Source organism: Puma concolor, chromosome F2 (assembly GCF_028749965.1).
Source record: "Puma concolor isolate L17-30 chromosome F2, mPumCon1.1.hap2, whole genome shotgun sequence".
Taxonomy (NCBI): Eukaryota; Metazoa; Chordata; class Mammalia; order Carnivora; family Felidae; genus Puma; species Puma concolor.
In genome coordinates this window covers 39,355,510-39,383,382 of record NC_141684.1, presented here as the reverse complement: position 1 = coordinate 39,383,382, position 27,873 = coordinate 39,355,510, and the positions used below count along the sequence as shown (strand labels likewise).

At 39.9% G+C, this 27,873-nt stretch overlaps 2 protein-coding genes across 2 annotated transcripts in view; one reads left to right on the top strand and one right to left on the bottom strand.

Annotated features, from left to right (window-relative positions):
- On the bottom strand, positions 1 to 14,350 carry RIDA (reactive intermediate imine deaminase A). The gene is made up of 6 exons (XM_025922803.2): positions 14,169 to 14,350; positions 5,582 to 5,687; positions 3,006 to 3,060; positions 2,682 to 2,750; positions 1,873 to 1,928; positions 1 to 575 (listed from the first exon to the last, which is right to left on the bottom strand). The coding sequence occupies exons 1-6, from the start codon at positions 14,231 to 14,233 to the stop codon at positions 513 to 515; spliced, it is 414 nt and encodes a 137-aa protein (XP_025778588.1). The 5' UTR covers positions 14,234 to 14,350; the 3' UTR covers positions 1 to 512.
- Positions 14,351 to 14,443: 93 nt separating this feature from the next.
- Positions 14,444 to 27,873, top strand: part of POP1 (POP1 ribonuclease P/MRP subunit) — a 34,434-nt gene continuing 21,004 nt past the window's right edge. The window contains exons 1-9 of the mRNA XM_025922845.2: positions 14,444 to 14,538; positions 15,734 to 15,877; positions 17,562 to 17,729; positions 19,166 to 19,341; positions 20,680 to 20,928; positions 25,266 to 25,353; positions 25,784 to 25,971; positions 26,857 to 27,110; positions 27,234 to 27,327. Coding sequence (XP_025778630.1) covers positions 15,736 to 15,877; positions 17,562 to 17,729; positions 19,166 to 19,341; positions 20,680 to 20,928; positions 25,266 to 25,353; positions 25,784 to 25,971; positions 26,857 to 27,110; positions 27,234 to 27,327 — 1,359 coding nt within the window. The 5' untranslated portion in view covers positions 14,444 to 14,538; positions 15,734 to 15,735. The remainder of the gene's footprint in view (positions 14,539 to 15,733; positions 15,878 to 17,561; positions 17,730 to 19,165; positions 19,342 to 20,679; positions 20,929 to 25,265; positions 25,354 to 25,783; positions 25,972 to 26,856; positions 27,111 to 27,233; positions 27,328 to 27,873) is intronic.

Here is a 27,873-nt window from a genome sequence, read left to right as displayed (position 1 = left end):
GAAAATCTGCATGTCTGTTTATTTCCATTAGAAAAATATTATCTATGAAAATTGTGGTCCAATCTCTTCCCCTTCACCTCTATCATTCAAACTTCAGTACTTTAATTTTACTCAAGTGAAAGCAGAGTTATACAGCTGACATGAGAATTCAATATTTCACATCATTAAATTAATAGGCTTTAATTGAATTAGGTGTGCTTTTATTATTTATCAGGAATAGCAACCTCTCTCTCCTACATGTTATTTCCCTTTACTTTCATTTATTTGAGGAAGTACGGAATGCACGTTTTCTTTCCCACATCCAGTCACAAGTATGCGTGTGATTTATAACACCAGTAACGGGAGTTGTCATCCAAACTTCAGTTCACACTCAATTCCCCTTATTATATGGTATTTCCATAGTGACTTCCAATGTTTTAGTCAATCATACACTTTCCAACGTCAACTGTAAAAATTAAGATGTTAATTTAAAAATATTATTGAGATTCCAGACTGAATAATGCCGGCCCCGCTTATAGCGACGCTGTTGTGAGAGGTCCTTGGACAGCCACTGCTTCAATCTCCACACGGCTTCCCTGCAGGGAAAATAAGGAAGCAACGTTTAGGTAATTTTTTACAAATTAAGAGAGCTGTGCAATACCTACTAAAAACGTATGCAACTAACAGCAATAGGGCGTTTTTAACATTAAATTTCTCAAAGAAAGAAAGGACGAGGAGGCGTTCCCTGGGAACCTACCACAGGCCAGGCTCCCGTGCCGAACACGTCCATAAGCATTAGCACATAGGATTCTCACTGCAGCTATATCAGACAGTGTTCTCTCCTCAGTCCAGAGAATGATATGCTGAAGCCTGGAGAGGTTATTCAACCTGTCCCAGTACACAGAGCTAAGTGGCAGAGGTTCAAACCCATGTCTTCTGATTCCAAGTTCAGAGCTCATTCTACTATACCCAATACCTTAATTAAGTTTGATGATACTGAGCATTCCGGTAACAGCCAATTAAAACAATAAAAAATACCACTCACAATTACAAGTGGAAGCCAGTAGGGGCTGCTTCTTTGTAGGCAGGAATACCGTTCTACTAAGAGCTTCTGATTAGGCTCGAATACCAAATTAGGAATGGTGAGAAAATATGTGAGCCACTGGTTTTGAGATTCTTTTTCTAATAGAAGGTCTATGTGTGGCCTTAATTTTTAATTTTCTTAATTTTTAAGACAACTTTTAAAAATTTCTTAAGTTTCTTGGGGCATCTAGGTGGCTCAGTCTGTTAAGTGTCAGACTCTTGATTTCAGCTCAGCTCATGATCTCGAAGTTTGTGAGTCTAAGCCCTACATCAGGCTCTGTGCTGACAGCCTGGAGCCTGCTTGGGATTCTCTGTCTCCTCTCTCTCTCTGCCCCTCCCCGGCTTGTGCTCCCTCTCTCTCTCTCAAAAATTAATAAATTTAAAAAAATTTTTAAGTTTCTTAATTTTTTTTCCTTGTACATATAATATTGGGTATTTCCTTTTAGTCTTTAAGATCCTGGAAACCAGAGGGGTGCCTGAATGGCTCAGTTGGTGGGGCATCTGACTTTGGCTCAAGTCATGATGTCACTACTCGTGAGTTTAAGCCCTGCGTTGGGCTCTATGCTGACAGCTCAGAGCCTGGAGCCTGCTTCGGATTCTGGGTCTCCCTCTCTCTCTACCCCTCCCCGGCTTGTGCTCTGTCTCTCTCTCTCTAAGGTAAATTAAAAAAAAAAAAAAAAGATCCTGCAAAACAGATTATTTCTTTTTTTTCTTTTAAAAATTTCCTGCAAAAGTGCTTAGTTTGTTATATTCAGAAAACAATGTAGGCATTTAAAATTGTGTACATTAGCCATCTTAAAGTGTACTTACTTTGGGCAAAGCAGCAACCTGGTAAGCAGCTCTTGCAGGAAAACTGCTCTTAAAATCTAAATTGAAAAGAATTTCATTTTAGTTTTCAGACACTGTATTGTGACGGCACAATCAAGAATCTGGTAAGTGCTTCATAGATCTATTAGTGCTTAGATACAAGCAACACTGAAAAAAAAGAAGCTAACATTCATATTAGTTTGATAAAATATTTTGCCATAGGATTCCTATGACAGTGAATACTTTTAAAAATGTCTTCGCTTTCTGGGAAAAAGGAAAATATTCACATGGTTTGAGACTTTGATCTTGTTTGATATGAATAGGGTTTTATTTTTAAAGTGATACTTATGTGATATGAACTCATTTAAGCATTCAAACAACCCTATAAAGTTTTATCCCCATTTTGCATATGAAGAAACCAAGGCATAAAACCATTAACTAATTAACCAGCTAAGGATTCTGAGAGCCAGAACAGAGATGGTGGCGAGGTCATACCACAGCACTAAAAAATACAATTTATGTGTTATTATTAGGAGGGCTTAAAAGCCTGAGAAGAGTGTATCAATATTAAGCTTTTGGAAAATGAATTCGTAAGGCTGTAGTATATTATTCTAGGGAATCCCATAGAAGTATCTTGGATCTTTTTCATGGGGGCACACTGTATGTTTCCAATCAGACAATTCTTTTAGGACAGGATCTATGGCCATTTCTTTAGCATCTCCTATCACTCTTAATTCATAATGGACAATCATTAAGGTTAATACACTCATTTCTCTTAAAACGGAATACAGTAATGAAGCCAAATTACTTACACTGTTTGTAGACTTCATTGACAGTGTTGAAGTCATTTATGTCAGCCAGCAAAACAGTTGTTTTTACCACTAAAAGATACATACATCGTTGTTAGGTTTAGCTATTTGGTCTCACTCAAAATATTACTTAGAAAAACATATGGTTCTGCGACTGAATTGATTAAAATGGGCCTGAAATTAAAACAACTTTCAAAAGCAACCAAGATATGGCATGGCATGGCATATTACTGGATGCTCCATATTCTTCAAAAAGAGTTATCAAACAGAAATGTGAAGGAATCAAACAGGTATCAAACAAATGTGAAGCAATATCGAGTTGCTCACCGTTAGTGAAGTCACAGCCTGCAGCTTTCAGAATTTCACCCATGTTTGTAAGAGCCTATGAAGCAAGGCAAGAAAGACCTAAGGCACTGGATGGATGTTACATTAAAGCTTTATTTCAACTCAATTAATCAACTTTTATTAATATCTCCTTAAATAGCTTATATTGCAGAAAAATCCTCCCGTTCTAGGATATTCTACTCCTTCTAGGCCACCTCTATACAAGGGAATTGCTTCTTGGCTTTCCTGTAATGGAATGAATCTTTCTGAAATATAGTGAGACCTTGTCTCCTTTTGTGAATATAAAGACTGGACTGAAGTCTCTTCTTCAGTGCTAGAGGGTGCAAAGTTCTCAGCCAGTGTCCACTACGCTGAGAGGATAGCTTCTGGAGTTCTGAACTCTGTATTGCTTTGAGGGTAAATAAGAGCTAGTGAGCATTAAAACATGTTTCCTTTTAAAGCAATAATTGATTTTAAAGAGTTCTATCTTTTTCTCAAAAAACAGTATCAGTAAATTATGCATATGCTTGACACTCTGGCCTTTGGAAAAACATCAGTTTTTCACTCATTCTTTAATGTACAATTTTTTCTTTTTTTTTCTAATTTTTTTTTTTCAACGTTTATTTATTTTTGGGACAGAGAGAGACAGAGCATGAACGAGGGAGGGGCAGAGAGAGAGGGAGACACAGAATCGGAAACAGGCTCCAGGCTCTGAGCCATCAGCCCAGAGCCTGACGCGGGGCTCGAACTCACGGACCGCGAGATCGTGACCTGGCTGAAGTCGGACGCTTAACCGACTGCGCCACCCAGGCGCCCCATGTACAATTTTTTCAATTCATTATTCCTCTTTATTTTACTGGGCACATTATAATATTTGATATTTTAATTTATTTTTTTCTTCTTTTTTTTGAATTGAGAGTATACACATGCATGTGGGGGAGGGGCAGAGGGAGGAGGAAGAGAGAGAGAGAGATAGAAAGAGAATTTTAAGCAGGCTCCACACTCAGTGTGGAGTCCGACGCAGGGCTCAATCTCACGATTGTAAGATCACGACCTGAGCTGAAACCAAGAGTCAGGTGCTTAACCGACTGAGACACCCGGGCACCCTGATATTTTTATTTAAAAAAAAAAAAAATTCTTCTAAATAGGTAATACATAGATATGGCAAAAAAATTCAACAGCTATAAAAAAGCCATATACAGTGAAAAGATATCTCCTACCCTTACTTCCTTCTTCCCCAGCTTCTTGAATATCCTTGAAGAGACAGTCAATGCTTACACCAGCATAAATGCACACCACTCGCACCCCCACACACCCTCACACACACACACAGATGGTAGCATACTGTGCAAAGCTGTTTTGCATCTCTGTTTTATTCTATCACCTAACAATTTATGTTGGGAGATTTTTCCACATTAATTTAGTTGTATGGAACTAGCATGATTTATTTCATTAGTTCCTTACGGATGGACATTTAGATTGTTTTCTATCTTTGGATATTATAAATGACTCAGTGAATGCATAAAATTATAATTTAATTCTATTTATTGGATCAGAATTATACTCCTCATTCTTCTTTAAAAAAAATTTTTTTTAAACGTTTACTTATTTTTGAGACAGAAAGAGACAGAGCATGAACAGGGGAGGGGCAGAGAGAGAGACACAGAATCTGAAACAGGCTCCAGGCTCTGAGCTGTCAGCACAGAGCCCGACACGGGGCTTGAACTCACGGCCAGTGAGATCATGACCTGAGCCGAAGTCAGACGCTTAACTGACCAAGCCACCCAGGCGCCCCTCGTCATTCTTATTTTAAAAGACACATATTGCACCTAATCTTTTTTTTTTAATTTATTTTTTTAAACGTTTATTTATTTTTGAGACAGAGAGAGACAGAGCATGAATGGGGGAGGGTCAGAGAGAGGGAGACACAGAATCTGAAACAGGCTCCAGGCTCTGAGCTGTCAGCACAGAGCCCGACGCGGGGCTCGAACTCACAGACCGCGAGATCATGATCTGAGCCGAAGTCGGCCGCTTAACGGACTGAGCCACCCAGGCGCCCCTGCACATAATCTTTGATAGTTCTCTCTTACTAACAAATGTTGACTGTTACTTCTGTGGGTTTTTTTTTTTTTTTTTTTTTTTTTTTTGCAGCTAAGTGGCCCTGATAAGAAATTTCCCAATCCGTGTGGAAGTGGCAAGATGCTATCTGATTTCAATAATTTAATTGAGATTGAAGTAATTTTATTGACAGAGCTGACATATAATATTGCATCAGTTTTAGGTATGTAATATGATGATTTGATATATGTATATACTATAAAATAATTACTGCAGTTTAGTGACTATCCAAACATTCAGGTTTGAAGTCACCCTTGGAAGGTAGACTTTTTTGTTGTTGTTAAATGATTTCTCAAAGTTTGGACTTTCTGCTGATATAAAACTGTCTTAAATCAATCAGTAAGTAACTTTAAAAGCATTTATCTGATAACCTCTATAAAAAATCAGCCAAATGGATTCTTAATACTTTCAGTATTAAAAAGCAATAAAGAAGGGAACTTCAAGTGTGAAAAATGACTTACTTGTTTGGCTTCCTCTGCCACCCCTCCTGGCACGAGCTGTCCACTTGCAGGGTCCATGCCTATCTGTCCTGAAATGTAAATGGTCCTGTCGACTAACACAGCCTGACTGCAATAAACGGAAATACAGTATGTATATAAAATATAAAACACAAAATTCAATGCTAAAAGATTTCTTTGCTAGGACACAAAAAGCACAAAATGTAAAATAAAAGAATAATAGGACTTCATTAAAATGAAAACCTTTTGCTTTTTGAAAGAGATCTTTAAGAAAATGGAAACACAAGTCACAGATTGGGAAAAACTATTTGCAAAACATATATCTAACAAAGAACTTGTCCCCAGAATATATAAAGAACTCGTATAGCTCAGTAACATAAACAACCCAATAAAATATGGGCAAGTGATTTGAGCAGATATTTCATAAAAGAAGACATATGAAGAGCTAGGGAGTACATAAAAGATGCTCAACATTATTACTGATTAGAAAAATGTAAAGCAAAACCTCACTAGATACCATTACACCCAATAAGATGTCACTGATAACAGTAAGGATTGGTGAGGATGTGACGTGACCAGAATCCTGTAATATGTACCCCATTGGCGGGACTGCAAAAATAGTCCAGATGCTTTGGAAAATAGTTTGGCAAGTTTCTTAGAAACTTAAACATATACTTAATATACAACCTAGCAATTTCTTTCTTAGGCAGCTACCGAAAAGAAAGGAAAATATATGTCCAAAGACTTCACATGACTGTTCAGAACAGCATTATTTATGATAGCAAAAAAGAAAAACAAAAAATAAACATCCACTGATAGATCCAACTAAAGACAACATATTATTTGATTCCACTTATATGAAATTCTAGAAGAGAAAGTATAACGGCAGAAAGTAGATTAGTGACTTCCTGGGGACAGTGGGGACTGACCACAAATGGGTATGAGGGAATTTTTGGGGGGTGATGGAAATGTGCTAAAACTTGACTGGTAGCAAATGCATGGCTCTAAGAATTTACCAAAACCCATGGAACTCTAAACTTAAAATGGGTGAACTTTAATGTAACTTACACCTCAACAGAACTGCAAGACAGTAACAACAAAAATGCAATGCCAAGAGCACTGCTAGAAAAGAAGTAGTTACTTTCGGACAAGACTCATTACTGCTTCTTGAAGTGTCAATTAAGGATCCACCTATGATGGGAACACTTTATTTCTATAAAGTGCTTGTTTTTGGAAAAGGCTTGTTTTGTAATGAGGATACTAAATTTCAGAATTAGGGTACGATCACAAGAAACAGAATAAGCCATGCTGAGACCTGAAAAAGAGTCAAACAAATCAACTTAAAAAAATGTATTAGTTTTTGGATAAAGAAAACACCTCTGTTGTTTCTCTTTTTAATTGTGGTAAAAAAATATATATACACATATATAAGATAAAATTTATCATTTTAACCATTTTTAGGTACACAATTCAGTGGCATTAAGTACCACCATTTTTAATTTTTTTTTTTCAACGTTTATTTATTTTTGGGACAGAGAGAAACAGCATGAACGGGCGAGGGGCAGAGAGAGAGGGAGACACAGAATCGGAAACAGGCTCCAGGCTCTGAGCCATCAGCCCAGAGCCCGACGCGGGGCTCGAACTCACGGACCGCGAGATCGTGACCTGGTTGAAGTCGGACGCTTAACCGACTGCGCCACCCAGGCGCCCCAACCATTTTTAAAATCCTGATAAAGAAAACTTAGTATCAATTTAAATTTAGAAGTAAAATTTGTTTTATCATTTCCATGTTTATTTAGAAAGAGCATCTTCTCATTTCCAATGTTACATTTCTAATATTACATTCTCATTTCTAATCTTCGTTTCCCCTGATTTTCCCTGACCATAACTTTTCTCTTTATGATTTAAAATATAGTATGTATGTATATACTTATCTATCTATCTATCTATCTATCTATCTATCTATCTATCTATGTAACCTCTACACCAAATGTGGTATTGAATTCATAATCCTGAGATCAAGAGTCGCATGCTCTACTGACTGAGCCAGCCAGGCACCCCTATAATTCTTTTCTTAATAATTTTTTGAATAAGAGAACATTCACATGGATCAAAAATCTAGAAATACAAAGAATCTCAGTGAAAAATGTCCTCCTTTCTCTCCTTATCCTCCTCCTGCCCAGTTTCTAGCCCCTACAGATAACGAATGCTCTCCTTTACGTATTCTTCCAAAGTTTCTTCACGCATATATGAGTAAAAATGAAATATATCTTCTCCCTGTTTATATAACATATGGTATACGAAATGCTCTTCTACATTTTGCTTTTTTCACTCAATGGTATATCGCAATCTTTCTATAACCATATGCAGAATGCATCCTTATTCTTTTAACAGCTGCATAGTATTTTATTGTTTGGACATACTTTACTAGTTACCATCAATTCCAATATATTTTAAAAATGTATTTATTTATTTATTTAGAGACACAGAGAAAGATTGCAAGCAGGGATGGGACAGAGAGAGAGAAGGAGAGAGAGAATCCCAAGCAGGTTCCGCACTGGTAGTATGGAGCATGATGAGGGGCTCGATCTAATGAACGGTGACATCATGACCTGAGCTGAAATCAAGAGTCCAACACTCAATCGACTGAACCACCTGGGCACCCCTTGATTCCAATATTTTGCTACTGTAAACAAAACTACACTGAAAACCGTATCTCTCTCTCTCTCTCTCTCTCTCTCTCACACACACACACACACACACACACACACACACACACACACACACACTTTCCCTGGGCAAGTACTAAGCCTTTCTTTCATCTGAACCTCAGAGGAGCCATTCTTATACCATGAGCAGGATCTTGTCTTATAGTATAACTAGTTCTGTTCTTATCCTATTTCTGGGGGTATGCCAGACTGACTGTAAACCCCTTGAAGGCAGGAGCTGTGTCTTACTGTCTCCAGCTGTGCAGGGCCTAGGTGATTCCTTGCACTAGTGGGCACACAATAACTTCTTGTTCATGTTTTGCTCTCTAACCACTTACTAGCTTAAATGACTTTGGCTGTCAGTAAAGTATCTTTTTAGCAGGACCCACTGGCTTATTGTGTGGGCTTAAAGAGCGAAAGAGGGTAGATTTAAACTTGGTAAATAGGATTTAGAAAGTCTAGAAATTCTTCTCAACTATCTGGGCCATAATAGATAGCTATTCACCCTGGCCCAGAAACAGGTAACTATGGAGTTTGTTAATGTGTAAGCTTTCTTCAGGTTGAAAAGTATCATCAACTAACAAGGTTTCTATTAACTGTCCTGTGTAGCATTAGGCTACCTTAGGCCCTTTGCAAAGTAATTTTAACTTTCCCTATATATGAAATATAGTTTAAGCCCATTTGCATTACCATTGGTCAAAAAATTTATTGGGGCGCCTGGGTGGCTCAGTGAGTTGGGCGTCCGACTTGGGCTCATGTCATGATCTCACAGTTTGTGAGTTCGAGCCCTGCGTTGAGCTCTGTATGGTAAGAGCTCAGAGCCTGGAGCCTGCTTCAGATTCTGTATTTCTCTCTCTCTGTCCCTCCCCACCACTTGTGCTCTGTGTGTGTCTCTCTCAAAAATAAACATAAAGCAAACAAAAAAAGTAAAAATTTATGATAGTAAAAAGGAATTCATTTATTCTCAGAAAACTAACAGACCTCTAAGACTATTTGAGCTATGTGAATTATCGCTTATAGATTAGTGAAGAGATGTTCACAAAGATAATTAGCTAGTTAGCTCTTCCTGAGAATAAGAAACCTACTATCCACAGACATGTCGTTAGGTTTCCAGAACATTTAAGTGTATTGTTCTACTGCCAACTCAAAGGATAATAACACTTTCAAAAGAATCTTAGTAAGAATTCTCATTGTAATTGTAATGTATTGTAATCTATGCCACATCCGCTTCCAAATGTCATGACTAATTTGGATAGTGCGCTAACAAAATGGAAAGCAATGCAATGTGATGTTGAAATCTCTCAAGGTTCTGTCCTGGGGTACTCCTGAAATGTGCTCAGCTGATTAGTGAATTGGTGACAACACCCCATCCATCACAATGCCAAGGATTGAAAGTTCAACACATTTGAATTCTTCCTAGAGAAGACCTGGAATTTTCAACAACTGTGCTCATAAAAACTCTATGCACACAAATTTGTTTTCAAATGGTTCTTAAAACATGTCTAATTAACTTTATCAGGATATAACTAGTTACTTGGGAGTGTGGTTTTCTTCAAGATAAAATATTGAAAATTAGCACCATTTTTAGTGGCCTTGTATGATCTCTGGATACAAAAGAGCATTAAGGGCATTATGTCCTGGGAAGTCTCCACACAGTGAGCTGGTTGATGTTTTTTCTCTCATCATACTGGTATATTAAATTTCCCTTCTTTTTTCTTGCAGCTCTATAAAGTCAACCAGCATATTACTGCCCTGCTTGCTTTCTTTTTTTTTTTTTTTTTTTAAATTTTTTTTTTTCAACGTTTATTTATTTTGGGGACAGAGAGAGACAGAGCATGAATGGGGGAGGGGCAGAGAGAGAGGGAGACACAGAATCGGAAACAGGCTCCAGGCTCTGAGCCATCAGCCCAGAGCCCGACGCGGGGCTCGAACTCATGGAGCGCGAGATCGTGACCTGGCTGAAGTCGGACGCTTAACCGACTGCGCCACCCAGGCGCCCCCCTGCTTGCTTTCTTAAACAACGTACACACTTGAGGAAGGTGTATGCTCCAGGCTCTATAATCACTTTGTCTGGTTAAGTGTTGATTTTGTTCTGAAGTAAAACCACTGGGTGATTGAGGAAGAATGATCCAGAGCAGAGGAGGAAAAAGATTGCTGACTTTTACTTTTATTGTAATACCCCCATAACTATCTTTAATGTCTTCTCCAAATAATTTTTCCTCTTAAAAGAAATCTGACCAGGGGCGCCTGGGTGGCTCAGTCAGTTAAGCGTCTGACTCTTGATTTTAGCTCAGGTCATGATCTCATGGTTTGTGTGTTCAAGCCCCACGTTGGGCTCTGCGCTGACAATCTGGAGCCTGCTTGGGACTCTCTCTACCCCCCTACTCTCTGCCCCTCCCCCACTAGCGTGTGTTCTCTTTCTCTCTCAAAATACATAGAAACATTAAAAAAAAAAAAAAGAAATCTGATCATGTCATTTCCTCTACAAAAACATTCGAATGCTCCTCAACGCATACAAAATAAAGTTTATACTCTTCAGTTTAGCACTGAAAATGATCATAGTCCAGACCTTGCTAAAAGCTAATTTTTAGCAAGAAGCAAAACAAAAATTTAGATTCAAAGTCCAACTCTGAACCTGTGTTTCCCAAAGTGTAGGTCATATACAAACACTGAATCACAGTAAGGAAATGATTCCCTTTTCAATTTTCTTTCAGTAATTCCATAGCAGGAGATAGCAAACTAAATGATGAAGATTGAGCTCTAGAGCTTGACTAAGTTTAAATTCTGTCATATCCCATCCTAGTGGTCGACCTTGGGCATATTATTTAACCACAAGTAGATCAATTTCTTCACCCGAAAAACGAATACTGTAATAATAACTGTGCACCTAAGCACCTAGAAGAGTGCTTTGTGCTGAGTGAACATCATTAAATGTTAGCGATTATGACATCAATCCTCTAGTTATATGAAAGAAAAAATACCATTTTTAGGGGGAAAAAATCTTACCACTTTTTTTTCTCTTTTTTTAAAGTAGGCTTCATGCCCAGTGTAGAGCCCAATGTGGGGCTTGATCTCATGATCCTGAGATCAAGACCTGAGCTGAGACCAAGACTCAGATGCTTGGGGCACCTGGGTGACTCAGTTGACTGAGCACTGGATGCTTGTTTTTGGCTCAGGTCATGATCTCAAGGTCAAAGGATCAAGCCCTGTGTCAGGCTGAGTGTGGAGCCTGCTTAAAGATTCTCTCCCCCTCTGCCCTCTCTGCATTGCCCCCATCCAGCTTGAGCTCTCCCTCTCTGAAAAAAAAAAAAAAAAAAAAAAAAAAAAGCCCAACACTTAATCTACTGAGCTACCCAGGTGCCCTGAAATTTATCACTTTTTTTTTAAGTTTATTTATTTTTGAGAGAGAGAAAGAGAGAGAGAGAGAGAGAGCATGAGCAGGGGAAGGGCAGATAGAGAAGGAGACAGAGAACCAAAGCGGGCTCTGAGCTGTCAGCCCAGAGCCCAACACGGTGCTTGAACCCACAGACCGTGAGATCATGACCTGACCTGAAGTCTGCCACTTAACCAACTGAGCCACCCAGGCGCCCCTGAAATTTATCACTTTTAACAGAGAGAGCAGTCTTAGGTTCTGAGACAACTGTGGCAGCTTCCCAGAATTACGCTTTTTACTTATTTGAGCTTATTTTTTTTTTTACTGTTACCTTCCTCAGGTTGTTTTCTATTTAGAGTACTGTTGTAAAGTTTCCCTTTTAAAGGTGTTAAAGTGAGCCCTCTTAAATAAAAGTGTTAAGTAAATTATGATATAGGTGGCACACAGATTTGGCAAATGGAAAAGAAAAAGAGTAAAAGTCGTAGTTGGATTACTAAAACTTCCTCCAAAAAATACGCCATGTATTCTTCCACCACTATGCCTCAAGTCATTCCCTCGTTCTGGAATGAACTTCGCCCAATGACTTTCTGCTGAAGTTCTTAATAAAGTAATTTAAAAATCACTTTACAACAGTACTATATAAATGGCAAACCTACCCTTCAAAACCCAGCTCAAGGACCACCTGTCGCAGGAGTCCTCTTAAATCTTTCTCTTCCTCTGTCCCCAGTTACCAGCAATTTCTTTCTTCTCCTTTTTTTTGCCATCCCTGCCCCCATGACTCCTTATTCCCACTGCACTTATTTCTAACCCTGCTATTGTAATTATTGTTCTGCCACCTAGGAGTGCTATTTCTCATGGCAGTGTGGTTTAGAGGACGGAGCTAGGGCTTGTTCAAATCCAGTTCTGCCACTTATGGACTGTCTGACCTCGGACACAGGTTGTTTTTTTTTTTTTTTTATAAAATGAGGATGGGACTCAGAGAAGAAGGTGGTTGTCACAGTGGCCGCCATGCAGCATGCACTGAATGAAAATGTTTCCCTTTCTCTCCTTTACGTGTGTGAATGTCTTTCACACTGGATTGATTCTTATACATTTTTTGCATTCTCTGCTGTGCTTGACATAGGGTAGGTACTCAATACATGTATTATATCATAGTCCAAGTGGTTCAGTTGTAGAAGTTTTCCATCTGTGATTCTTTTAACCGTGATCAGATACTACATTTTTAAAAGGAAAAATGGGGAAAGGGTTATATGGTATACTTTATGAAGTATTTAAAGTAACAAAAATTATATTAGAGACAAAAAGTCTCCAAGAATGCATAGGATGAGATTTAATAGTTTTAAAGCTGAGACATTTTCAGAAAATACAGTTTTTTTAAAAAAGTAATTTAGAAACTTCTGGATGGCTCAGTCGATTAAGCATCAGACTCTTGATTTCGGCTCAGGTCATAATCTTGAGGTTTGTGGGAATGAGCCCCACACCGGGCTCTGCGCTATCAGCCTGGGATTCTCTCTTCTCTCTCTTTCTCTCAAAATAAATAAATAAACTTAAAAAAAAAGCAATTAAGTTTTTTATATTAACAGCACTTCTGACAAGTGGGAGTACATGTACGCAGTGTAGACTTTCTGGCCAGTATATACACATTTAGCTAGAGCATGTCAGGGCAATCTTAGCAAATGATTTTCGTTGTGCTGTTTTTATTAGTGGGAAATAAGCATGGGCAACTAATTTATACACATCCCACTGCATTTCTCTTTGGGTTGTAAATATCAGTGTCTTAGGTAGATGAGCAGCGATTTTCTAAGCGTCTCTGTCAAAAAAATTCAGCTCTCCAGAGAGACACTCACATCTGTTCATGGGATTTATTCCTTTGAATTAAGAGAGGGTTAGACCAAACATTATACGAAGTGAAAGAAGTCAGTCACACAGGACCACATATCGTAGGATTCCATTTACAGAAGTCCAGAACAGGCAAATCCACAGAAACTGAAAGTAAATTAGTGGTTGCCAGGGGTTAGCAGGAAAGAATGGGGAGTCACTGCTAATGGGTATGCGGTTTCTTTTGGAGGTGATTAACATATTCTGAAATTATGTAGTAGTGAGTATTTTGTGAGTATAATAAAAACAATAACGACAACAACAACACTGACTTGTACACTTTAAGGGGGTGAATTTTATGGGCATGTGAAGTATATCTGGATAAAATGGTTACAAACAAAAAAAAGTCCAAAAATTAAAAAAAACCTGACTACTTGGCAGGCAGAACTCTGTGGCCTCCAGGTCCGGGCAGAGTCCCAGGGAACACAAGCTCCTGTTGCCAGTGGGGCTCCCACTGGAAAGGGTATGTTAACCCCTTTCCCGGGTTCAGTTTCCCGGGTTCAGCGTGTTCGAGGAGGCTGGACCCGATGAAGGTCGAAGCCCGCTCCAGGTCTGACCCAGAGTTATTCCAACCTCGGATCCCCGACGCCACAAGCCCAGAGTCCATCCGCGCACCCGCCCGCGTCGTTACCTGTACGGACCGATGGCCCCTGGAGCTTTCGCAGTGCTGATCACCTTTCTGATTAAAGATGCCATAGCTAACCCTTTTACTTGCTGCCCCTCCAAGAGAGAAATGCTGCACACCGCCCCGGCTTGCGTCTCACGGGACTGACCAACCCAGGGCAGAATCCCCGAGGTAACTTGTTTCCCGGGCGGGGGGAGGGGGTTCACTCCGCATTCTGGGAGTTGTAGTCTGTGCGAGGCTCCCGGCCACGTGGAAGCCACGGCCGCGCTGGCGCATGCGCCCTGCAGATCGCTTGCCGCACACGTCTCCACGGAGGGGAGTGTTGCAGAGCCTTGTCGTTCTGACCCGAGGAGCCCTGCCTGAGAGCCTTTGGCAGGTAGGTCGTGACGGGCTGGTGTCCCCCAGGGTCCGCGAGTTTGGGGGGAGTGTGCGTGGCGGTCCCCCGCCCGGCGCCCGCGCACCGTGCCGGCTTTCCTCCCGGTTTTCTTCCGCTCAGACCCCGCTGACCTCCTCTTCGTCCCTTGCAGCTTGCGCCTGGGCCCCGCTTTGGGGCCCCGCGCCTCCTACGGCCCCTGTGCTCGAGCCCCCTGCGTCGGTCATTTTCTCGCATTGTCCCGCCCGACGGACGCCGTTCTGGGAATGGGCTTGCACCCCTATCCTGCTGACCACTCTAAGGAATGAGTTGGGTCGTTCAGGGGACCATGCTGAGATCTGGGCGTCGTCGTCCACCTAACGCCCCTCCCATGTTCCCTTTCACGGGTGCCTCTTCTAGCTTTACAGGTCTCCACGCATCCCCCTCACATCTGAAGTGAGAGCCCTGGTGACTGGGATCTGCTTTCAAAAAGGAAGATAGGCTGGTCTCTTGGCAGATAGTCATGCTGTGTCAGAAGGCGTGGTACTTGGCCAAATATTTCTTATTCTGTTCATAAATGTATTATAGGCACACTTCACTCCATTTATGCATGCACGTGTACACTGAGCAAATTTATGTTGAGCCCCACTTTGTGCAAGGCACTCTGCTAGGTGTGATCTGGAATATACTAATAATGGTCTCTTCCATCAATAGACTTTTTTTTTTTTTTCTTTTAAATTGGGTTTGTGGTGTTAATACCATTCATGGCTCCCCTAGAGATGCCCTGGTGATGAATCTCTGCTGTAGGTCAGGATCGCGATAGCATTTTGATATCATCAATCCACCTATAATAAATGAAGATTTATTTTACCGAAGAATCAAATTTTGAGTTACAGGAATATTTATTTACTAAATGTTTTTTTATTTTTAAAAAAAAAAATTTTTTTTTTCCAACGTTTATTTATTTTTGGGACAGAGAGAGACAGAGCATGAACGGGTGAGGGGCAGAGAGAGAGGGAGACACAGAATCGGAAACAGGCTCCAGGCTCTGAGCCATCAGCCCAGAGCCCGACGCGGGGCTCGAACTCACGGACCGTGAGATCGTGACCTGGCTGAAGTCCGACGCTTAACCGACTGCGCCACCCAGGCGCCCCAGTGTTTTTTTATTTTTGCATGGAAGTTCCCTTTCCCTATACCAAATTTATTATTTTCTTTCCAGAAATGTCTAATGCAAAAGAAAGAAAACATGCTAAGAAAATGAGAAATCAGCCCACCAACGTGACTTTATCCTCTGGCTTCATGGCGGATAGAGGCACAAAGCACTATAATGGAGGTGGGAAATCTTTCCAAGCTCAAAAACAAGGTAAGATACACACGGTACTCCCTCCACTCTGTTTGGATCAAAATGCTTATGTTAGCTCTTTTTGATAGTTATTATTTAAATGGTTAAATGACCTGCACTTTTTAAAAACAGATCAGTTGACCTTCATTATTCGCACATTTTGTTTTGCCCATTCACCTAGTTGTTAAGTTTATTTGTAATCCCCAAATTAATACTCATGGTACTTTGGGGGTTATTCGTGGATTTGCGAGGAGAGGGAAAAAATTTGAGTCATCCCATGTGGGCATTCTCAGCTGAGGTTCCCAGCTGCCTTGGTTCAGCTTTCTTACAGAGATGGCCAGAGGGTGGAGACTCTGATGGGCCAGTGCGGCATAATTCGGGAAGCCCCTGCTCTAGCTGGGGATTGAGTTCTAGTTGTGGGTGGCCTCAGACAGATCACTTAACACTTCTGAGCCTCTTTTTTCTAGTTGTAAAATAAGGGAAACAGAATCTACTAGGATGAGTTGTTTTTATGATTTGAGATCGCAATCCATGTGATGTGTATGTATATATATATATGTATGTATGTGTGTATACATGTGTATATATGTACGTATATGTGTATGTATACTTGTGTACGTGTACACATATATATATTTCTTGGAACAGTGGTTCAGTATTTGCTAATTCAGCGTTCATTGTGACTTTATAGAGCATAACTATTGGGAATGACAAGAATTGGCTGTATGTATCTTAGAACAGATATATTTCTACCTTAACAGTTATTATTAAATTATACTTCTTTATTTCCTAAAAGAAATAGTGTGTTTTATATACATTTAGCTTGTGTGCTGATTTTAGAACCTTATAAAGTGATATCAAGGTGTTAGTTGTTCATTGGGTAGCAATAGAAAATGCCAGTTTGGGAAGATAGCAAGCAGGTGAGTAAGAACTTTTGGGGGACACTTTAAAGAATAGTGTGCATTGGGTCTGGTGAAGTAAGTTTCAGTCTCTTCTATTTGTAAGATTTAGATTTCAGATTCAACAGTTGATGCCCATCATGCCACATAAGCGTTAATGGGTCTTACCTCATTTAAATCTCCCAGTGACAAACCTTGTAACATGTTTCATGGTTTATAGGGGCTTAATAATTAACAGTATAATGGGAATAAGAGGAACACTGTAAAATTCTCTGCTAGTCTCTCCCTCCCTTTGCAGACCGTGATTTGATGTCTTAAAGTCTGTGGTTTCAATGCACAGACATTTGTATAGACTTTGCTTTTATTTCTTTTCTTTAATTTAACACAGGCTCCCAACTTGAGTGTGGCAGAGAATTACGATAAAAGACTGAATATACAAAATCATGTAAATTGTAATATTGAAGGGAGCTTAGATTTAAAATTTATGTTGTACTCATAATTTATTGGAGAAAAGTTTGGAGGAAAGTTCCCTCATAATTTATATGCAAGGTTTATTTGTCATGCTGACAAGATGAGCCAGTATGCTGCCTGCTAGCTTTATCACCTTGGTCAAATTAATTCACCTCCCTATTGTAGGTAGATTTCCTCCTCTTTAAGGAAAGATAGTAATAGCCACCTTACTGGGTAGTTGTAGGATTAAAAACCTAATTAGCATTGCCACCCAGCAAATGATGTTCTCCACTGTAATCTGTATTCCTGGTAAGGCTGACATATTTCTTTTTGTTTTCTTTTTGAAAACAAACTAGAGCTTCTTCCTGGAACTTCACGACCGCGGCATACCAAAATGATCCACCATTCCCCAGTTGATCCTGATGTGAATGAACAGTCTTCCTCCAAAATAATGTTTAAAAAAAAGGGAGGATGGAAAGCAGGTCCTGAGGGCACCTCTCAGGAGATTCCCAAGTATATAACTGGTAGGTGTTTGTGAAGAAGTGAAGTTTGATTATATGATGAGCCCTTTGCTTCAGTGCTCTCCACCTTGGCCCTGCCTCCCCGTCTCTCTCCTCTTCTCCTTCCACTGGGGATTCTTCTCGCCTCTAGTCTGGACTGTGGCTGTAGTTTCCTTGGGCCTGATTGCTCTCCATTCTTCACTTTCTCTTTTTTTCCTCTTCTCCTTGTTCTTGTAAATCCTTATCTGTGAACTGTTCTACTTTGTCCTAAAACCTTTCCCTCACCCCACTCCTTTTTAAAATATAAAATGGCGTCTACATGCATTCTCCAAGGATGAAACCAAATTTAACACACTCCGAGGGCAACCAAGACCTTTATTATTTTTTTTTTATTAAAAAAAATTTTTTTTAACGTTTATTTATTTTTGAGACAGAGAGAGACAGAGCATGAACGGGGGAGGGTCAGAGAGAGAGGGAGACACAGAATCTGAAACAGGCTCCAGGCTCTGAGCCATCAGCACAGAGCCCGACGTGGGGCAGGAACTCACAGAATGTGAGATCACGACCTGAGCTGAAGTCAGACGCTCAACCGACTGAGCCACCCAGGCGCCCCAACCAAGACATTTAAATACCTGTCTCCAGGCCCCTTCAGATCTCTTCTCCTGTTACTCCCTCCCCCCATCACCTGCACCCCTGGTATGCCTTCTGGTCTCTGTGCCTGGTGGGAAAAATGCACTTAAATGTCCCCAGCACTCTGTTTACTTCAAAAAAAGGTCTGCTTTTCAATAAGGAAAACTAGTAAAGTTATGATTATATATTTAGAAAAAGCAAAAAATATTAAAGAAAACAAACTTTTGAAGTCACAACCTTTGTGACTTCAATTTTACTTTTTCTTTGTTTTCTTATGTGATTATTGCACTTGAAAATGGTTGTGGTTGGGGTGCCTGGGTGGCTCAGTTGGTTAAGCATCTGATTCTTGATTTTGGCTCAGGTCATGATCCCATGGTTTGTGAGATCAAGGCCCCACATTGTGCTCTGTGATGACAGTGCACAGCCTGCTTGGGGTTCTCTCTCTCTCTCTCTCTCTCTCTGCCCCTTCCCTGCTTACATGCTCTCTCTCTTCCTCAAAATAAATAAATAACTTTATATAAAAAAAAATGGTTGTGATTTATATTGCATGTAGCCCTCTGTTTTAAGGAATTGTTTGTAAACATGCTTTTAAACTATTTTTATGGTTAAAAAAGTAACACTGAATCCTTATAGAGAACTTGAAAAAAAGTAGAAACAGAATGGCTTTATATATAATACAGATATAGCCACCATCTGTATTAATCTAATTAAGGGCTTGGGTGGTGGGTGAATTTTAAGTTCATATACTTCAAATCTGTCTTCCTTCTGAGATTGACCAGAAGTATTGATTCTAGACTGGTCTTTAATTATCATGCTATTTTTGTCTACAGCTTCTACTTTTGCTCAAGCCCGAGCTGCTGAAATCAGTGCTATGTTGAAAGCAGTGACCCAGAAATCTTCTAATTCACTGGTTTTCCAGACGCTGCCCCGGCACATGAGACGGAGAGCCATGAGCCACAATGTCAAACGCCTTCCCAGGCGGTTGCAGGAAATCGCCCAGAAAGAGGTATATGTTTCACTTAGTGTAAGTGTTCAAGTTAGTAGTTCCTAAAAGAAATTGAGAAATGTTAACCTAATAGAATTAAAGTGAAAACCAAAAGCAACGTACTCTTTTGCATTATTTTTGGATTTAATCATTATCCCCCCACCTTCCTCCTTGCTATCTAATTAGCAAGCAGTTGGGTATTACATATAGCATTTGGAAACCCTTTCTTCTTTCTTTCTTTCTTTCTTTCTTTCTTTCTTTCTTTCTTTCTTTCTCTCTTTCTCTCTTTCTCTCTTTCTCTCTTTCTTTCATTTCTTTGTTCCTTCCTTCCTTCTTTTCTTCCTTCCTTCAATTTTTTTTTTTCATTAATTTCAGGTCCCCCTTTTTTTTTAATGGTGTTAAATAGTTGATGTTCAGCTGTCAGATTAAAAATCAAATCCTGACCTTCTTACCACATAAGCAATTTTAGCTTTATGTTTTGGGGGTGTGGCCAGCTTATAGTTGGAAAATCAAGAGAAAAAGCAGCAACAATGCCTAGTACTTGCCTTTTGACTTTTTCAACATTGAAAACTTCAAACTTGGATTTAATTTTTCCTCAAGTCTAGTTGTTTTTGGCTTTATCAAAATTCTTCGCTTGGACATTTTCAGGTTGTCTCAGCTACCCATGTCTTTACTAGTTGATTCAAAAGTTCCTCATGGAGTGCCTTCTGTGTGCGGTACTATACTGGTGTTGGGGTGAGAGGAGTTCAGCAAACTAATGGAGAAGAGTTTTGGTTTTTTTTCCCCCCATAAAAGTTTAGCTCAGCTATGGAGGAGAGTAAGAGTGAAAACTGAACAGGAATTTTGTGCTTTCTAGATTTAGATTGTAAGGTTTGTTTCCCATGGCATTTGTCTATCAGTACCTAACTGACATTGAAATGTATAGGTTTTCCTCACCTCACATTTTTCATCCTGTTTTGGGTTTAGTTCCAATCCCAGAGGTTTACAAAACAATAAAACCAATAACAAAAGAGCTGGCATCTTCTTCTCTTGCTCTCTAACATGAATAGCCACAATAAGCTTGCGTTACTGTGTGGAGCATTTTATAAAGACTCTAATCCTCATAGTCCACAAAGCTTGCCGGTTAGTAAGTGATAGAACTGTGCTTCCTCTCTGAGTTTGCCCGTTTCTGAAACCTTCACTCTTGCCTTCTGTCTGCCCTTTCACTGGAGAAATTGCCAAGTCAAAAAATTAAGCACACTGATGGAGTCTGAAAGGTACTCCCACCTAATCTAAAGTTAGTTGTTTGAATTCCTCACATGTAACTTTTATTTTGAGATCGTTACCAACTAGGACCCTCCTCTCTTCTTGAAATTGCAGGCAGAGAAAGCAGTGCACCAGAAAAAAGAACATTCAAAAAATAAATGCCATAAAGCTCGAAGATGTCACAAAAACCGGGTGCTAGAATTTAACCGTAGACAAAAGAAGAACATATGGTTAGAGACTCACATCTGGCACGCCAAACGGTTTCACATGGTCAAGAAGTGGGGCTACTGTCTCGGGGAGAGGCCGACAGTCAAGAGCCACAGAGCCTGCTACCGAGCCATGACAAACCGTTGCCTTCTCCAGGTATGCTTCTCTAGTTGGTTTTCTTTTTATATTTGTTTAGACGAAATGGAAGTGATGTTTGGGCTCAGCTCTAAAGGATTAGGGAAGGAGAGAGTTGACGTGGCAGAGGAAGTCAGGTAAGAGGGAAGAATTGAAGTAAATTCGGTGTGATAAAGATGAAGAGAGTGAGATCATTAAGAGAGGATAACATTAAGGGGAGATTAGTTCAGGAAAAATAGGTAGGAACCAGGTCCTGCAGGGTCTTGGTGGTCATGTTTGAGATTTATTCAGCTTTGATTCATTTAGAAGTCATTCATCAGGGGCGCCTGGGTGGCGCAGTCGGTTAAGCGTCCGACTTCAGCCAGGTCACGATCTCGCGGTCCGTGAGTTCGAGCCCCGCGTCGGGCTCTGGGCTGATGGCTCGGAGCCTGGAGCCTGTTTCCGATTCTGTGTCTCCCTCTCTCTCTGCCCCTCCCCCGTTCATGCTCTGTCTCTCTCTGTCCCAAAAATAAATAAACGTTGAAAAAAAAAAAAATTAGAAGTCATTCATCAACAGCAAATATTTGTGTGCCCTTAGCAGTATTCAGAATGCTGTTGTAGATGTTTAGGATTCAGTGGGATGCTAGGAAGTTCGTTTTAAATTCTCTGAGAGGACAGTTTGTTTTATGCCTGGTAATAGTATTTATCTGGTCGTCCCTCTCCCCTTCCCCAATTGGTAAATCAGTGGCTTTCATTCTTCCAGGACATATTTAGAAATTTACTCTTGGAAGATTTCTGCCTTTCAATGGCAGGATGGCCTTGACCAGGTTTCATTGTTTTTTAAGATTTTTTTATCTGCGTGTAGTTGACAAACAGTTACATTAGTCGCAGGTGTACAAAATAGTGATTCAACTTCTCTATATTTTATGCTGTGCTCACCACAATGTAGCTACCTACCATCTGTCACCATCCAGCACTATTGCAGTATCATTGGCTGTATTCCCTGTGCCTGACCCTTTATCCCCATGACCGATTCGTTCCATAACTGGAAGCCTTGGCCAAGTTTTGAAAACCATTGGTGTTAGGAGTCTCTGATGCCTCTTGAAAGCAGTAGAGGAGAATAATCAATATAAAAACCTTTAAAAAAAAGTTGTGGTAAACTATACATAACATCAAATTTTACCGGTTTAATTACTTATTTAAGATTTTATTATTTATTTTTTAAAGTTTATTTATGTATAAAACATTAAAAAAATTAATTAAAAAAGGGGAACCTGGGTGGCTCCGTTGGTTAAGCATCTTACTTCGCTCAGGTCATGATCTCATGGTTTTGAGTTTGAGCCCCACATGGGGCTCTCTGTTATCAGCACAGAGTCTGCTTGGGATCCTCTGTCCCCCTCTCTCTCTGCCCCTCTCCCGCTTGTTCTTGTTCTCTCTCTCAAAAATAAATAAAACATTAAAAAAGTAATTAAAAAAATAAAGTGTATTTATTTTTAGACACAGAACAAGTGGGGGAGGGGCAGAGAGAGAGGGAGACAGAGAATCCCAAGCAGGCTCTATGCTGCCAGTGCAGAGCCCAATGGGAGGCTCAAACTCACAAAACTGTGAGATCATGACCTGAGCTGAAACCAAGAGTTGGATGCTTAACCGACACCCATGTGCCCAAGGTTTTATTTTTGAATAGGCCGTACACCCAGTGTGAGGCTCCATCTTGCAGCCCTGAGATCAAGAGTCACATGCTCCACTGACTGAGCCAGCCAGGCACCTCTTTTAAATATTATTATTTTTTAAGGTTTATTTATTTTGAGAGAGAGAGAGAAAGAGAACAAGCCGGGAAGGGGGAGAGAGAGGGGAACAGAGAACCTGAAACAGGCTCCATGCTGACAGCAGAGAGCCCAATGTGGGGCTCAAACGCACAAACTGTGAGATCATGACCTGAGCTAATGTCGGATGCTTAGCTGACTGAGCCACCCAGGCACCCTACCTTTAATTATTTTAAGTGCACAGTTCTGTGTCATTGACTATAGTCATATTGTTGTCTAACTATTATCACCATTCATCCCCAGGTCTTTTTCATCTTCCCCGTTGCTCACTCGCCTACTCCCAGCAACCACTATTCTACTTTCTGTCTTTAGGAATTTGCCTGTTCTAGATACCTCATATAAGGAGAATCACACAATATTTATCCTTTTGAGACTGGCTCACATCACTTAACGTCTTCAAGGTTCAGCCATGTTGTGTCGTGTGTTGGAATTTCCCTTCTTTTTAAAGCTGAATAGTACTCCATTGTATGTACATACCACATCTTGTTTATCTGTTTATCCAGCAACGGACATTGGATTGCTTCCACCTTTTGGCTGTTGTGAATGATGCTGCTATGAAATGAACTTGCAAATATCTTTTCCAAGTCTCTGTTTTCAGTTCTTTGGGTATATACTTAGAAGTGGAATTGCTGTTTCACATGGTAATACCGTGTTTAATTTTTTGAGGAACTGCCCTACTGTTTTCCATAGAGGCTATGATATTTTTCATTCCAACCTGCAATGTGCCAGCGTTCAATTTCTCCACATCCTCACTGATACTTACTATTTTTAGTTTATTTGATAATAGCATCCTAATGGGTGTGAAATAATACAAGAACCTTTTAAGGGCTTTTGATTTGAAGATTCAGCAGCAGAAATCATTGATTATAGTAAAATCCTTTATCTATATTGTGGAAACTGGGATCCAGAGAGATAAAGTGACTTGTCCAGGGTCATGCACCTTGTTGGTGGCTAGGTAGCCTTTGGGCAGCTGATTTCCCTGGCCTGTGCTTTTTCTGCCATACACTGCCATTTCCCAAATTTTAAGACAGATGGGTAAGTTACTTCTTATTTGAGGCAAGATTTTTGCTGACGTTATCAGATATTTTCTTTACATTTGATCAGCCCTAAGTAATACAAATAATAGCTAATAGTAACAGACATTTTTGAGTACTTAATCTTATGCCAGGCCTGGTTTTAATGGTTTATATACGTTTACTCTTTTAGTCCTTACAACACCGCAGCAGACGTAGTTAGCATTATTTCTACTTTACAGATGAGGAAACTAAGGAACAGAGAAGTTACGTAATTTACCCACGGCTATACAACCAGTGAGTGGTGACGTTGAGATTTCAGCCCGGGTCTGATGCCACGACTTCCAGGCTATTAACCGTTGTTTGGTGCTGACACTCAGTTGTACAGATTTGGGTGTGGTTCACCTGCACACTGATAGCTGACGGTGGATCCCTGCTGCTTGGAAGATTTCTGTGCGTGTGATAGCACAGATTTCTGTGAGTTTGTCAGAAGCTTAGCTATAGTTTCCCTTTTAGTCTCAGGTGCTGAGTGTACTGAAATTGCTTAAATGTGATGTGGCAGAGGGGCTGGTTTGGGGGTCAGTGAGCCCAACTCGAATGCTGGCTTCTCCACTTGCTGATATATAGCTTTGTTCAGGGACAGTCTCTGTGTCGGTATCCTCGTCTGTCATACGGCAGCAGAAAGTACCTGGCTCATCACGTGTTGGTACGTGTACGATGTAGTAGATGACAGCCCAGGCCCTGGCACTCAGCATCCGTTCAGTGACTGTTACTGTTGTTTTGGTTCTTTAACATACTTGTTTTACTAGCTCAGTTGATCTCTTGCCATCTCATTTAAGTCGGTAAGGTCTTACTCTCATTACTTTCATTTTTCCTTGAACATTGTTTAGTCAGAGTTGAATATCCTAGTCAAGATTAAGCATGGGAGGAATATAGGATAAATTAATTACGACATTATGTCTCTAGGTTCAGTGTTAAATAATCTTGGAGTCCTGAATTAGCTAACCAAAGTGAACTTTAGCATAACTTTGCAGAATATATTGATATCGTGGTATTCTACTCTGATTTCTTAGGTAGATTTGGGGGAGGAATAACCCTTTACTTAGAGGCAGCAGTTTTTATACTCTACTTAAAACTTGTTTGTAAAAATGGCATAAAACGCAGATTAAAAAAAATGTTTTATTTATTTAAGTAACCTCTGCACCCCATGTGGGGCTCGAATTCATAGCCCCAAGATCAAGAGTCTCATGCTCCTCTTACTGAGCCAGCCAGGTACCCCCACAGATTTTCTTTCTAGAAAAGACACAGTAACTTAAATTTTAAATGAAAATTCATTTTGATTTTGCTTTAAATTGGTTTAAAAATATTTGCTAATGTCCTAAGAATAGACAGGTTTCAGGTTTTGTCTTAAAGAAATGATAGCTTTGGCAATTTGTTCTGAGTCTTGGACTGGTAGAAGTTTTTCTGATGTGACTTTTGGCGTTTTACAATTTTCCCCCATGTCCCATTCTAAGTATTTGATTACGTCTCCTCCTTTGTGCAGGATCTATCCTACTACTGTTGTTTGGAGCTGAAGGGCAAAGAGGAAGAAATACTGAAGGCACTTTCTCCGATGTGTAGTATAGACACAGGTAAACTGGTTTTAAAGCTGAATGCTCTTTTAGTCTTTGCGTATTTGTTCATTTCATGAGCAAGTAAGTGTTTTGGAATTTAAATATATATAAAATGCGTAAGACAGTTCTTGTTCCCAATGAGAATGCTAATGTAAGAAAGGTGGGGTGGTTTCAAATTATTTGTAACATTGTTAAGTAGAAGGTGAGAGAACCTTATTTTGGTGTAGTGAATTCAGTGGGGCAAAAACTCAGTCCCCATTCATCCATTTATTCATTCATTCAGTGTTTATTGAGAATTTACTGTGTGCCAGGCTTTGATCTATGCAGTGGTCAACACCAGCACCTCATCCCTCATAGAGATAGACAGCAGATAACAGGATGGCAATCAGGAAATACTACTACTATCTCAGCACTGGAAATGAGAGAATTTTGTTTTTGTTTGTGTCAGGACTGACTTTCGCAGCAGTTCACTACTTGTCTGGAAAACGCCAAGGTAGTGTCATACTTTACCGGGCAAATAAATACCCTAGAGAGATGCTGGGGCCTGTTACGTTTATTTGGAAGCCTGAGTGGACCCCTGGTCACACTTCTGAGAGCAGGCAGTTATGGATCTGGCTTCATCCAACTCTGAAACAGGTATAATCCTTGAGTTATTTGCTCATGACTCTGTTACTGCATTCTTAATTCCTGTTGAAATCAATGCTCTGGAAATTTAAATAGTATAAAAGTTTCGATGAGAACTTGGTATTAGAATATAGGGAAGAACGTTATGTGAATATGAAATGAAGCAAATCTTGACCTTTCACTTTTTAGTAAATCCTAAGTGGAAGTAGAGATAAAACCCACCATATTATGTACGCAATGGCTTGAAATGCTGCATTTGGTCTAAGGGTCCTACCAGGTCTGAATTGCTTCGTTGGTATCCAGGTCCTTGTAAGAACCTCTTTGATGATAAGAAACTATTTTGAGTAATTCAGATGATTTCTTTTTTTTTTTTTTAAGTTTATTTATTTTGAGAGAGAGAGAGCATGTGTGTGTGTGTGAGGGAGGGACAGAGAGAGAGAGAGAGAGAGACAATCCCAAGCAGGTTCTGTGCTGCCAGTGCAGAGCCTGATGTGGGGCTCGAACACAGCAACCTGAGGTCATGACCTGAGCCGAAATCAAGAGTTGGGCGCTTAACTGACTGAGCCACCCAGGCGCCCCAAATTGTGATGATTTCTAATCTCTCTTTTTTTTTCTTGGCATAGTCACTGCTTTTTTCTGGTAGACTATAAATTTTCTCTTTAATCTGATTTTCGAAAATGTTAATTGTTCAGAGTAGTCACATTATTTTCATTAATCTTTGACACTTTGAAGTTTTTTTGTTTCAAGTGTTGTGCACTGTTCGGCAGCACCAAAAAAGCTTTTTGATAAATCATGATGAATTTCGTTTAATTTGTAAAGGGATAAAAATGTATATTTTTAAAGGAAGAAAAAAATAATACGAACTGAACTACCTGAAGTTTTTAAATATTTCCTTAGGATATTTTAGAGGAAATAAAAGCGTGCCAGTGTATGGAACCCATCAAATCAACTGTCTGTACCCTGGAGCCCCTGCTGACACCATCACAGGAAAAAAGCCAAACGGAACTACCTGATGAGAGAATTGGCAAGAAAAGAAAACGGAAAGATGACGGAGAAAATGCTAAACCGGTTAAAAAAGTCATCGGTGACGGAACTAGAGATCCACATCAACCATATTCTTGGGTCTGTCCAGCCACAGGCGTTATAATCAGGTACAGGTGAATTCTCTCTGAATCCTCCGAACAATTTTAGTGAAGTCTTGTTCTGTTTTTGCCAGTGGCTCAGACACTGTGTATGACGAAGGTTTCCATCTTAAGATCTTTTCTCTCTTTCAGTGATTTGACGATGGAGATGAACAGGCTCCGGTTGATCGGTCCACTTTCCCACTCCATCCTAACTGAGGCACTAAAAGCTGCTTCTGTCCATACCGTAAGAGTAAATGTGACTGTAGTGGTTTAATCCAGTTATGTCCTTCCTAGCAAATTTGAAACCTAACATATTTCAGTAGCATTTTGGGCCACGCCCTATAAATTTTTATTTCTCTACTTATGTTTAGTATCAAATACTTTGTCATCTTTCACTTCTAGAGGAACAAATCTGGGGAAATCTAGTGAGTAAACTAACTTGTTCTTGTTTAAGTGCATACTCTCCTTGCAAGTTTGTGAGTTTTGTGGGTAACAGAGAACCCCTAAAATCACTGAAAGTGTGTACCGGGTTTTATTTGTTTGTTTGTACTTGTGTGGTGCATATTTTCTGGGGCTTGTTTTAAGGGTCTGTGATCCCTAAAAGGTTAAGAGCAATATGTCTAGTGCAGCAGTGTCCAGTAGAATTTTCTGCAAGGATGATAGTCTTCTGTGGCATCCGTATGGTAGCCATTAGCCACATGTAGTTCTTGAGCACTTGAAGTGTGGCTAGTGTGACTGAGGAACTGATTTTGTACCTTCGATTAATTTTAATTAAATAGAGATAGCTCTC